Genomic DNA, 12,295 nt, shown 5'->3' on the forward strand with positions numbered 1-12,295 from the left:
GCAGCTCTGGCACCTGGGACGGTCTGCTCCACCCACTGGCCCTGGAGCTCTTCTCGGGAGCCGGCGTGGTCCGCGGGTAGGCCTGACCATCGCACCCCAGCCCTCCCTGGCCTCCGGGCAGCAGTGGGAAGCTGCCTGCCCTGAGCTGAAGAGAAGCCCAGCCCTGGGCAGAGCCCCCAGCCGCAGCAGAGCCGGCACTGGCCCTGGACTCTGGATGCTGTGAGCCAAAGGCGGTCAGTCAGCATCAGAGCCGTAGGAGCAACGCCGTCTTGAGGTCCTCCAGACCACGTGGCCTGTCCGTCTTCCCGTTTCATCTTTTCCAAGCCTCACAGTGTTTCCAATTTATAGAAAACACGAAGTCCTTGGGAAAGCATAGGGAGATGCCCCTGCCTGCGGGCGTCCTCCTGGGCATGCTGGATGGAGTGCCTGCCCACAGGCCTGCTGCTGGCTCACCCAGGCTCCCGAGGACCCAGCTGGGCCAGAGGTGACCCCGCTCCAGGTAACGGCTCCAGAGCCCAGCCCACGTTCCAGGAGCACAGTCCTGTGCCTGCGAGTCCTGTGTTCACACGCCATCTGTGCTGTCCCTTGTGGAGCTGCCTGACCTACCCACCTGCCGCCCCATGCTGTCCCAGCCTGGGAAGGTCCTCTCGAGCCTGACAGGGACTGACGAGAAGAGGCTCCCAGGGGACCAGGCCGGTGCTGTGCCCTCTGTGCTCATCTCGTTCCATTTCCACTTCTTGTCTCTTGAGTCCTCTTTGTGTATCAACTGCAGCCCAGGGACCCCTGGGGAGGGCTCAGCTCCCTGGGGAAACCGCCGCCCAGTGGAGAAAGAGCCAGCCCTTGGCAGGGGCCACCACGTCCACCCCCAGCCTGTAGGTGCCAGCACACCTCATGTCTGTGTGTCTGCCTGTCTGCAGTGTGTCTCCAGCAGGACGCCTGCATGCCTGGGCCAGCTCGTGTCACCTGCCAAGCTGTGTCCTATCTGTGTCCTATGTGTTGATGGGCCATCAAGCCCAGTTGCTCCTCAGCCTGGCCTGGTGGGGGCTCACCTGATTGTACCCTCTGGAGCTGGAAGGGTTGCAGTGTACCCCCACCAGACCTCTCTGGGACGGTTGCCAGTGTGAAGTGGGGGTGCCCTGTCCAGAGCATGTGGGGTGAAGAGAGGCTGGCTACACCAGGGGTCAGCAGGCTTTGCAGAGAATGCCTGGCTCTGGCCCCAGCACCCCCCTTGTCCACAGCTCTGAGTTCTAAAGTGGGCTGTTGGAGTCCTTGCTGGCAGTCCCAGGGCAGCCTGGGTGGCACGACTTGTCCAGAGCAACTGCCCCAAACTGAAATCACTCTTCTCTCCTCAGGAATCCCTTTGCCAATGTCCAGCTGAAGCCAACGGTGACCAATGACAGGTCTGCTCCCCTCCTCAACTGACAGCCACGCCTGCAGTGCCACACTCTGCCACCCATACACCTGATTCTGTCACCACCTGTGAGTTCCTGTTGGGAAGACCAAGGCCCAAGCCCCCTTCAGCTCAGTTGGATCTGAATCTCGGCTGCTCCTGGGATTGGTGACGGGTGGGACTGACCAGGGGGTGACCCTGAGAACCCTAGGCCTGCTGGTCCTGCCATGGCCTTGGCAGAGAGGCTGGTCCTCTTAGGGCAGGCACCTCTGGTCCCAGGCCAAGAGCTCTAGTTGCCCCTGGTCACAGGAAGACATGGGTCAGCTGTGGCTGGAAGGGCGCCTACTGCTGTTCTCACCTCCCAAGCCTGCTCAGTCAATGGGCTGTTCTCACCTCTCGAGCCTGCTCAGTCAACGGGCTGTTCTCACCTCCCGAGCCTGCTCAGTCAACGGCTGCCCCCCTGGGCCAGGTGTGATCTGTGGGCCTGGTGGACCCTGTTCTCCAGTGTGATTTATCTTAGCACCAAGCTTCCCCCGGGCTCCGCCTGCTGTTCCTGGGGACTGAGTGGGCTCTGCCCAGCTTCCATCCTGTCTCTCTCCAGGCCCGTCTCCTCCCTGCCTGAGCCCTACCTCCCATCCAGAACTCTGCTGCTGGCAGTGTGCCCAGGGTCACCAGCTGTGTGCCTGCTGGCTGGTGGGGTCCTGACTCTGCCCAGGACTCCTGGGTGGGACGGGACTACCCCCCAGCTGCTTCCTGCAGGGGCTGAGCCTTTGCTGGATACAAACTTCAAAGCTCCTGAGCAGAGCTCACTCCTCAGAGACCCTCCAAAGAGGGCTCTGAGCTCCTGGCTTGTCTACACGGGAGGCTGCGCCACAGCTCAGGTGGCACATGGAACCGCAGGGAGCACAGAAATCCTCGGCCTCTGCCTCTTCTACCCACTGCTGGGCCAAGGGGCAGGCACAGCTCGTGGAAGGGTGGAGGGACTGCCCTAGGGAGGTCTGGGTCCATCCTCTTCACCCAGGAAGAGGGGGTTTTGGGGGTCTCCCGCCCTGACAGCGGTGCCAGGTCACCAGGGTGTGCCTCCTATCCCCAGACAGCTGGTGGCTGGCAAGCCCCCCCAGGGCTTTGTCTACAGACACCAAAGAAGACACTGAGCACAAGATTTTTTTCTTAGCGTGGTTTCTCTTAAAAAAAAAACAAAAAAGAACAAGAAAATCATTGCACCAGCTTCTGAAGCCTCAAACTAATTAAAAAAAAAAAAACCACACACACACACACAAACTAAAAAATGTCCCTTCCCCACCCCCAAAGCAACAATAAACTTTCTCTTTGGCAACAATAACTTAAAATCACCCCATTTCCATTCACTCCAGCAACCGTGGTTACAAAAATACTTCCCTGTGCTGCCTGCGTACCCCGGCCCCGCCTCTTCCCCATTTCCCTGTGGCAGGAGCCCCCACTATCCCTCGACTGCTGGGGCCCGGGGCCAGGCACTATCCCAAGGAGGGGAGCTACCTGTACCACCCTGCCGAGGGCACCTCTAGAACAGGGCCAGTAGTGGGGTGAGGCCTGGAAGCCCCTCTTGGTGCCTCTGATTGCCTTCTGCAGCTCAGGAGGACCCAAGAGGGAGCATCCCAGACCCTATGGGGAGGGCCTTGTAGGTAGAGGCAGTGAAGGGAAACAGTCACTCGGAGATAAGGGCATTGGAGACACTGAGCCCAGGGGTCTCTTCTTGCACCAAGCAAACCCAGACCAAGGTGGAAGGGTGCAGGAAGATTTGAAGGCCTGACCTCATCTGGGGCCAGGCCTTGCCTGGCCAAGGACACAAATGTCCTGTGAACACAGGAAGGAAGCCAGCCAGGCAAGGCATGCAGGCCCGTGGCCAAGGGTGGGTCCCCAGGCCTGAGGCCAAGCAGTCCAACAGCAGCAGCCAGGCAGAAGGGTGGCCGCAGGGTGGGGCACCTAGGCCCAGGGAGTGGGCCCCTCTGGAGTGTGCATGTATGTGGAGACACCCATCGCGCCACAAGCATCCCCAGGCCGAGACGGCAAACCCAGGTCCAGTCACATTCTGCCCCCAGGGCAGCGTGAGTGTCCTCGCACGGCCAGTTTTCTGTCCACCAGCTTCTCCAGAATGCTGCAGGGGGCACTATGGCACTGGAGTCCCATTCCCCTTCACCAATCTTGCTGCTGCCTGGGCAGGGCCTCCAGTGACGCCAGCCTTCACGAGGGCATCTGCTCAGGTCTCAAGCCTCAGGGCAGCCAGCCCCGGCACTGGCTGCAGGGCCTGGCAGGGGGAGTTGCAGTGAGCATTAGGAAGAACCGCCCATCCCGGACTCCAGGCCCCTCCCGACACTCCCACCCGGGCCAGGGGCAGGCCTCTTCCCTGCGGGTCAGAGTCTAGGTGGGCCTGTTTCTCCTCCCACCACCTCTCCCCCACCCAGGCCCAACAGTGCTCAGCAAAGGCCCTCCACGTCCTCCTGCAGATGGGGAAACCGCCCGTGGGAAGCGGGTGTCGAGGGTCAGGCAATCGCCGCCTGGTCATCTGCCGGTCTGTACTGGGGATGATGGCAGGCCCTTGCCCAGGCCAGGACAGCTGTAGGGGCTGGGTCTATCTGGGGGAGGAGAGGTAGGCAGGCTTCCGGGAGGAGGTGGGCTTTGAGGGAAGCTTAGAGGATCTGAAGGGACTTGTCAAGCAGTGGGCAAGGGTGCCTGGAGGGGGGACCTGGCAGTGGACTGGGACGTGAAAGGCAGGGGTGGTCTAGGGCCCTTCCTCCAAGAAGGAGCGGATGCGATCCCACCGGTGCCTGGGGAGAACCTCCCACCTGGGATGGCCAGCAGGTGGCGGTGGGGGGCCATAGGCGATGGGGCCCTAGCGCGGGGAAGGGTCTGGTGGCAGAGGCTGCAGCTGATTTGGGGGCGCTAGGGCCAAGCAGGGGGAAGTTGGTAGGGTGCTCAGTGTCCAGCGGCCTGCCGTGGAGGGAGAAGGAGAAGCCCGAGAGTCTGTCTGCTCGGACGCAGGCAAGCGCTGCTACAGCAGCCGAGGCCCGGGAAGGCGGGTAGGCGACCGTTTCCTCCCGCAGCGGGGCGTCCCTCCGCGCCGCCGCTCGGAGCCTCACCTCCCACGGACTGGGCGTCCGCGTCCGACACGTGCGTGATGGAGAAGCGGGACTCGGGCGCGGGCGACACGGTGAAGCGCGAGAAGGCCGTGGGCGCGGCCGGCGTGAGGGGTGCGGCCGGTGTGGGAGCGGCTGGGTCCAGCGCGGCCGCCACGGCCGCCTTGGCGGGCGCCAGCGGGAAGTCGTCGTCCCACTCGAACCCGCCGCCTGCAAGCCGGGCGCCGAGACGTTCGCGTCCCTCGCACCCGCGCAGGGCCTGGCCCCGCCCCCGACGCCACGGCCCCGCCCCGCTGGCTCACCGTCTTGGGAGCAGTCATCCGGTCGCGGCCGTCCGGGGGCGCTGGGCGAGCCGGGGCTACCCTCCAGAAACGCGGGAGGCGACTCCTTCGCGCCAGGGAAGGGCTCTCCAAGCTCCCGGGTGGGACTCTCCTGGAGGGACCAGAGAATTACGTGGCTCACGCCAGGAGCCGCAGCCACTCTCACCCTCCCCATGCACCTCGTGCCTATATCCACCTGGTCAAAGAGGTAGACGGTGACATCGTCGAAGAAGGACACAGCTTTCTTCTTGCGCTCCAGGTCTTCGCAGAAGGCCTCCGACAGCAGGCTGGGCATCTTGAGCAGGCTGCGCAGGTTGCGCGCGCTCTGGCTCTCAGCCACCACCACTGGCACAGCTGGGGACTCGTCCTCACTGTCCTCGCTGGGCTCCTGGATGCTGTAGCAGCGGAGCTCTTCGTCCGACTCGTCGCTGTCTTCACTGTCCTCCTCCTCCTCCTCCGACCGGCCCTCCGATGCCCCAACATGGTCAGGCAGTGCCAAGCAGAGTGGGGTTCTGGAGGTGCCCGAGCCCCCTGTCCGCCCTTGTGGGGACCACCCTGACAGTCCTGGGGCCCCCTGAAGCTCTGCTCCTTCACCTTCTGAGCTCAGTGGGACCGGGGTCAGCAGGAAAAATTTGGAGTGGCTGTTACTGGGCACGGTCTGCACATCTGATGGACCTTTGGACCCAGGAGGCTCTGCCTTGGGATTACTGGAGCAGGCATCTGGCTCCTCCCCAGGTGGAAGCGCCTCCTTGTGGCCAGTGCCTGGTGCCTCCTGGAGCACCCCAGGCTGGGGAGAAGCCTGTACGGATGGCCCAGGACCCTGTGGACTCTTAAGGTCTGGCCCTAGCCCCAGGGCCTGGGCCTCACTGCACTTCTGGGGGCCCACAGAGGGCTCAGACTCAGCATCCAGGTCTGAGAAGTATGCAGAGTCTCTGTAGGGGTTCTTCTCGCTGAGGCTTCCCAGGGAAGCCGAGAGCTGCATGTCAGGCCCTCCACTCCCACCTTCTGAGGCCAGCTCCCCAAAGGCCCCAGGATCACTCGACTCATGGGCGTCCTTGAGCACAAACTCAGGGGACTCATAGTTCTCAGTGTCATAGCCACTGTCCAGGGCACGGGGCTGCCCAGCAGGGATGCCAGCGGCTGATGGGCTGAAGACCTCACAGCCACCATCACTGGCTGAGGACGGGATGTCCAGAGAGTCCAGGGAGTCGGGGGTCCCCACCTGCTTCTGCAAAGATCGGAAGGCTGGCACTATACCTGGCTTCTCAGCCTGAGGGCCATCACTAGACAAGTCAGTAAAGACACCCAAAGTGGCTTCAGTTGTGTCTTCCTCCTCACTACGGGGTGCCTTCTGGGCGGCAGAGTTACTGCTGCTGTCCAGAGTTGGGACTGGCTTGAGAACTGTCACCTGGCCACTGGTAGCAGGTGTGGGTGAGGCAGGCAGGGCATCAGGGGCGCTGGCCTCCTCTGAAGGAAGTGGGGCTCCCTCGAGGGATGGAGAGGGGATGGAAGGAAGAGGCAGTTGGGGTCCAGCAGAGCCCTCAGCCTCCTGGGCAAGCTTGGGTTCTGCCTGAGGGTTATCACCCCCATTTACAGCAGTCTCTGTGCAGGGGGATGTGACCTGGCATGGATGGGGTGGGCTGATGCATCCACCTGGCTCCTGGCCCAGGGAGGCTGTCTGTGGCCCAAGCAGAGGCTCCCTGGGGTCCTCCTGGTCCAGGGGTTGGCCCAGCTCAGGGGAGGCTCGTGGGGTCTGGTTTGGGCTGGGGCAGTGGTCTGCGCAGCTGCCCACAGAGCCTGGGTCCCAGGAACCTGGGTCACGGCTGCCACTGTTGTTGTTGGCTGACATGTTGGAGCTCCAGTGTCCACGCTGGGCAGCCCTTTGTGCCTCAGCCTCCCCCAGCTCCTCCCCACCAGGGGATGGCTGGGCCCTGGAGCTCGCCGAGGGGGATGCCCCCAGTGGGTCCTGGAAGAATGGAGGGCAAAAAGCGGATACACCCCAGTCTGCATCCTCTGCTAGCATGGAGGGCCCAGGAGAGAGTGAACGTGAGGGGGAGGGCGGATCCCCAGCTCGGCTGCTGTTCTGGTAGCGGCTGCAGCGGCCCCTGGGGCCATCGGCTGGTGGTGCGTGGCCCAGCAGCGGCTCCATGGCCAGCGAGGCAGCGGTGCTACCGTCGGAGTCCTCGTCTTGGTCCGCAGCAGCGGGGGGGCTGGGCGCACAGTCAGAACAATCGGGATCGTGGCCCGCGGCAGGCGCGGCCTCCTCCAGGCGAATGAAGTACTCGCTGCCCAGAGAGGGGCTGTGCGCGCTGAGCACGGGCACCACGCCTGGCGGCGCTCCGTCGGGGGCACACAGCTCCTGCAGGCGCGCGGCGCGGCCCGGGCTCGGCGCGTCCCCCGTCGGCCGGAAGGCGTCGGCGCCGCGACCTGCCTCCCATTTGTACTCAAAGTTGAGGCCGCGGCTGGTCTCGGTCACTGTCAGCACGTCGTCGCCGTCCGCGTGGAAGCCGTCGCCTGCGAACTGCTCCAGCAGCGGGAAGGACGAGGTGGCGGCCAGCTCTGGGGCGCCGCTCAGCGCGGGGCCCGCTGCGCCCACCCCTGGGCCCACGCCGCCGCCGCCTGGCCGCAGTGAGCGCCAGCGCCGCTCGAACTCCTCCTCGGCTTCCGTGGTGCCCTTAGCGCACAGGTAGGACAGCAGCAGATGCACCTCCTCGGCCGTGGGCCGCTGCTCCGGCTGCAGCCAGCAGAACTGCATCACCTCGTACCTGCCGGGAGGCCCCATGGGTGGACCTGGCCATGCCAGCCCCCCACGGGGAAGTTGTTCCCCTGACTTCAGCTACTTGAGGGCAGTAAAGGGGTCTCCCACTTACTTCCCCCACACCCCAGTCCCCCAAGAAGCCGGCAGCCTGAGAGCAGATGCCCCTTTCCTGATCACAGGTGTGCAGAGGCCCCAGAGAGGGCAGAGGCTGGGGCCAGGGAGACCTTGAACCCCAGCAGTTGTACTGAGCCACCTCTACCCTGGGACTTAGAGCATCCCCCACTTCTGAGACTTCCTGTGCAGGGATGGTGGGGTCCTCACCAGCGGTCAGACAAGGTCAGCTGCAACTGGGGCTTGGGTAACTTGAGCTGCTGCTCCCGGACAGCATAAGCCAGCACCTGCCGGTCTGAGTGGTGGGGGTAAGGCTGTGCACCCAACTCGAAGAGCTCCCAGATGGTCACACCCAGGGACCTGTAGGGCCAACCACTGTGAGATGGGGCAGGGCATGCCCCTACAGGACCCAGGGACACCTAGGGCAGCTCCATCATCATGCCAGCCACTCAGTACTACACAGCTGCTCCCACCCCACCCCCACCAAGAAGAGATCATGGTCATCCTGGCCAGGACGAGTCCAGCCCCAGGATGCCTAGTTAGTAAAAGGCAGACTGTAAAATACCCCTGTGGGGCTGAGGGAACAAGCTGGGGCGCCAGGCGCAGGTGGGGCTGGGAGAGAGCAACGGGGGGCTCTTTCCCGAGGGCCATGGCTTCACCTGGCTCTGGGGAGTGGAGGACAGAGTTACTGTGGCAATGGAGAAGTTACTGACCTTGGCCAGAGCTCTGTGCCTGGGGACCCTAGCCAGAGTGCAGTGGGTTGGGCACACTTGAAAGGGACACCTGGACAGAGAACTGAAGACAGGGAGAGGGGGTGGAGCCATGATGGGGGCATGGTTCAGAGGCCTAGGGGAGGCCCCTAAAAGTTCAGGAAAGGTGGCTGGTCCAGGGGTGCAGGCTCTGATTGTCACCAGGAGAGGGACAGAAGCAGAGGCTGGTCCAGCACCTCTGTGGCAGGAGGCAGCCCCAGGACTGTGAAAGCTGGCACTCTCCAGGTCCTCAGAGCAGCTCCGCCCTGTCCCTCTGAAGGCTGCTGAGCCAGGATGAAAAGAGTGGCCACTGCCCAGCTGGGCACTGGGGCTCAGAATGGCGGCGTCCAGGAGGCAGTCCTGGGGGACCCCCAGCACCCCTCCCAATCTGCTTCTCCGCCCAGCATGGCCTGACCACCACTTTCCCAAAGGCAGCCAGCAGCCCACCCCCACCTCCCCAGGGCACAGGTGTGATCCAGGCCCACACCCCACAGGACAACCCACGCTGCTGCTTGTAGCGGCATTTTGAAACTCAGTGTGCACTCTGACTGTTATTGTTGGATGTCAGCCCAGTAGATCCTGGGAGGCCCAGAGTCAGGGAAGTCCCTCCACCAGCATGGGGTCCCCAGCAACTACACCTGCTCAGTCCACTAGCATTTGCAAATGCAGGTGGGCACCAGCTCCCAATGACCTCCTGAGGCCCGTATGGCAGACACAAGATGTTATCTCACACTAGACTCTCCTGCAGTGGCCAGCCTGCATCCCGCCACAAAAGGCCAGGGGATGGCTGGATGGCTGATGGGGCGACCCTTCAGGCCTGCAAACCTTGTGTCCTTTCCATATATATATATATATATTTTTTTTTTAAATTGGGGATTTAACAGGGTTCACTGTACCACTGAGCCTGGTCCTTTTTTAAAAGATAGGATTTTTGGGGGGGGGCTGGGGTTGTGACTCAGTGGTAGAGCGCTTGCCTAGCACTCGTGAGGCACTGGGTTCGATCCCCATCACCACATAAAAAAACAAAATGAACAAAATAAAGTTATTGTGTCTATCTACAAATAAAATTAAAAAAAAAAAAGACAGGATCTCTCACTAGATGGCTGAGGGTCTTCCTAAGTTGCCAAGACTAGTCTTGAACTTGCTATCCTCCTGCCTCAGCTTCCTGAGTTGCTGGGGTAGCAAGCACACATCACCGCACCCCAGGCAAACCCTTCATTCTTGCTAGAGGCTCCACTCAAGCACCGGGCAGCCCCGAGGCTGAGCTGCAGCAAGGGGAGGTCAGTCCTCCCGAGACGCCCTCTCTGCTGGGGACTGGCACTCACCACACGTTGCTGGTCTTGGTCTGGTCTACCACAAGCAGGTTGCCATGCACCTCATCTACCAGCTCCGGTGCGATCCAGCGCAGCGGCACCCACAGCTGGTCAGCGGTCACGAAGTAGTCTTCCTGTGGGCCCACGGGGACGGGTGAGCCCTGCCAGACGCAGTCCCCTGCAGGCCCCGCCCACCCTGACTTACCCTGTACTTGCAGTGAGACAGGCCATAGTCGCCAATCTTTACCGCCAGGTCAGCTGTGAGCAGGCAGCTTCGCAGGGCCAGGTCGCTGCGGGGTGGGAGGCAGGGTCAGCCGGGTATGCCAGGCTGGGGGCCTGGAGCACTGAGGGTCCTCTGCCCACAGCTGGACAGCTGGTCACCCAAGGTGTCCTGGGCTCCACCCAGCAGTAGGCAGGAAGAGGCGTCTGAGAGGTTGGCCCCAGCCCTGGGCACTCTGGAAAGCCTGCGTGGACAGGGCCTCTAAACTGACAACGCAGATGGAGAAAACGAGGCCCAGAGAGGGCCAGGACATGCCTAAGAGTCCCCAGTGAAGGCACTGCCAGGCCAGCACTAGCACGCCAACCCCCAGCCCCTCCTACCCCTCTGGGGTATCTCTGCTGGCCTGGCCTGGAGTGGACCTGAGGCCACAGCAAGCCCTGCTGTGGATCTGCGGCTTTGCTCCCAGGGCCATGTTCCCTCTGACCTGTGCCACATCACCACTCTAGCTCTCTGGGAGGCGAGAATCCACGGGGAACTGAGGCCCGGAGTGTCCCGGGGGTCCTACCAGTGGCCAGAGCCCATGTTTCAGACCCTGGTCCTGCCCTGCCACACAGGGTGGGAGCTGAGGCCCCAGGGTGGGGTGGAGCATGCAGGTGACCCAGAGTGACCTCCAACCCAGTGGCTGGCTCTGGTGGAGTTTTACCCTCCTGCCTGGCTGGAGGGTGTGTGAGGCACTGGGTTCGATCCCAGTGTGTGTCCAGGGACACGCAGTACAGGGTGGGCTGCACCCTCCATATTGCAGCTGTGCCCAGGACTCAGGTGGGGATGGAGCAGCTCCAGCCTGTCCCTACCCCAGGAGCCCTGTGTCTGTGTGCCAGGGGACAGCTGCAGAGGAGCCAGGTGTCCTAGGCCACAGCTGTGTGCCTGGGCCTGGGGTGGGGGTAGCAGGGCAGGTGCGCAGGGGTCAGGAAGCTGGCAGCTGCCCTCTTCAACAAAATCACTGATGCTGGAGTTGCCTGTGTCACCACTCAGCACCAGGATATTGTTGGGGAGGACGGCCCACGCGGCGTCCAGGGCTGGCAGGGGCCACTTGTCCATCACCACTTCTTCCAGCACGTCCCCCCACGCTGGGGGGACATCCTGGCCTGTCTTTCTGACTGCTGAGGTAGGACAGAGCCTTCCCGCTGCTGGGGGCCGGCTAAGCCCTTCCTTTTTGCCTTGGGGGAGACAGGGCAGGGCTGATGCGAGGTTTAAAAAGTCTGTAACCCTCCCGTGGTCACTATTCAAAGTGATAGAGGTGGCCCAGTGAGTCCTCCCAAGGCCCCAGGAGGTGGAACCAGGTGTCCTTTCTGCAGGGCACACAGGCGGTGGGCACAGAGGAAACCCATCCAAGGCCCGGCCCCACCTGCCCCTCACCTGTGCACATAGTTGTTGCGATGCAGGTGCAGGACACCGCAGGCTACCTCACAGGCCATGCGCTGCAAGGTCAGGGGGTCAGGCGCCATGGACTCGGGCACCCGGCAGCTCCGCAGGTAGCCCTTGAGATCCCCCTGCCAAGAGGAGCACAGAGCCGCCTGCCAGCTGGGGAGTGGCTGCCAGTGCAGGCTGCTGGCCTGCTCCAGAGCCCTGCTGCCCACCTTCCCCACCCACCTGCTGGGTTGGCAGGTCTGACCCTTGAGCCGGGGCTGCCCACCAGCCACCAGGCAGCGGCTGCCCAGAGGAGCCCAGCACTGCCCCATAGCAGCTGTGGCTCGGCACCAAGCTGTTTCTGGAGAGGACTTTGTGTCCCAGAGATGGGCCAACAGGAATGACCCACAGGAGGCCCTTCAGAGTGCTTTCTCTAAACTGGCCCGGCCAACTGGCCCTGTGGGGTCTCTAGGGCCATATCCCTTTGGAGAGTCAAAAATGGATTTGTTGACCACCACATGAGCCAGGAGGAACGGGGGCTGGTGGCCAGAGGATGGGCCGCAGGCCCTGAGTGCGGCACAGAGCTGCTCCTGGGAGCCCAGGTGCCAGGAGTCCAGACCCAGGGGTGAGGGCCAGTGTCCTGCCGGATGCCAGCTCTGCCACAGGCAGCCTCAGTGCGGGCACACCTCAGCTCGGTGCTGGAGCTGTGAGCATGCACAGGGGCCCAAAGGGGACAGTCTGCAGGCAGGGACACAGAGTCTGCCCTGGAAGGTGGCCAGTCCCAGGCTCTCATGATCCAAACTGAGGGAAGTGTCGCGAGCCCCGTGGCCGCTAGGACACCTTGAGCTCAACCACTGGGGAGCCCAGGCAGATGGGAAACCCCCGGGGCACAGGGGGCCTCAGCCCCAGGCCCA

The 12,295-nt window shown here is 63.0% G+C and overlaps 2 protein-coding genes across 15 annotated transcripts in view; one reads left to right on the forward strand and one right to left on the reverse strand.

Moving 5' to 3' along the window:
- Positions 1–1,466, forward strand: part of BAIAP2 (BAR/IMD domain containing adaptor protein 2) — a 66,713-nt gene extending 65,247 nt beyond the window's left edge. For both annotated transcript variants that reach the window (XM_081270351.1, XM_081270348.1), the window contains one exon: positions 1,353–1,466. In XM_081270351.1, coding sequence (XP_081126477.1) covers positions 1,353–1,422 — 70 coding nt within the window. In that variant the 3' untranslated portion in view covers positions 1,423–1,466. The remainder of the gene's footprint in view (positions 1–1,352) is intronic.
- A 155-nt stretch (positions 1,467–1,621) lies between these two features.
- The window catches only part of AATK (apoptosis associated tyrosine kinase), a 33,970-nt gene continuing 23,296 nt past the window's right edge, over positions 1,622–12,295 (reverse strand). For all 13 annotated transcript variants that reach the window (XM_081270332.1, XM_081270328.1, XM_081270336.1 and 10 more), the window contains 9 exons: positions 11,391–11,524; positions 9,960–10,044; positions 9,767–9,888; positions 7,903–8,052; positions 5,020–7,588; positions 4,806–4,935; positions 4,507–4,713; positions 1,819–3,674; positions 1,622–1,748 (listed from right to left, as the gene is read on the reverse strand). In XM_081270332.1, the coding sequence (XP_081126458.1) occupies positions 3,634–3,674; positions 4,507–4,713; positions 4,806–4,935; positions 5,020–7,588; positions 7,903–8,052; positions 9,767–9,888; positions 9,960–10,044; positions 11,391–11,524 (3,438 nt within the window). In that variant the 3' untranslated portion in view covers positions 1,622–1,748; positions 1,819–3,633. The remainder of the gene's footprint in view (positions 1,749–1,818; positions 3,675–4,506; positions 4,714–4,805; positions 4,936–5,019; positions 7,589–7,902; positions 8,053–9,766; positions 9,889–9,959; positions 10,045–11,390; positions 11,525–12,295) is intronic.

Source organism: Spermophilus citellus (genome assembly GCF_964194105.1).
Source record: "Spermophilus citellus genome assembly, chromosome: 17".
NCBI classification, from domain to species: Eukaryota; Metazoa; Chordata; class Mammalia; order Rodentia; family Sciuridae; genus Spermophilus; species Spermophilus citellus.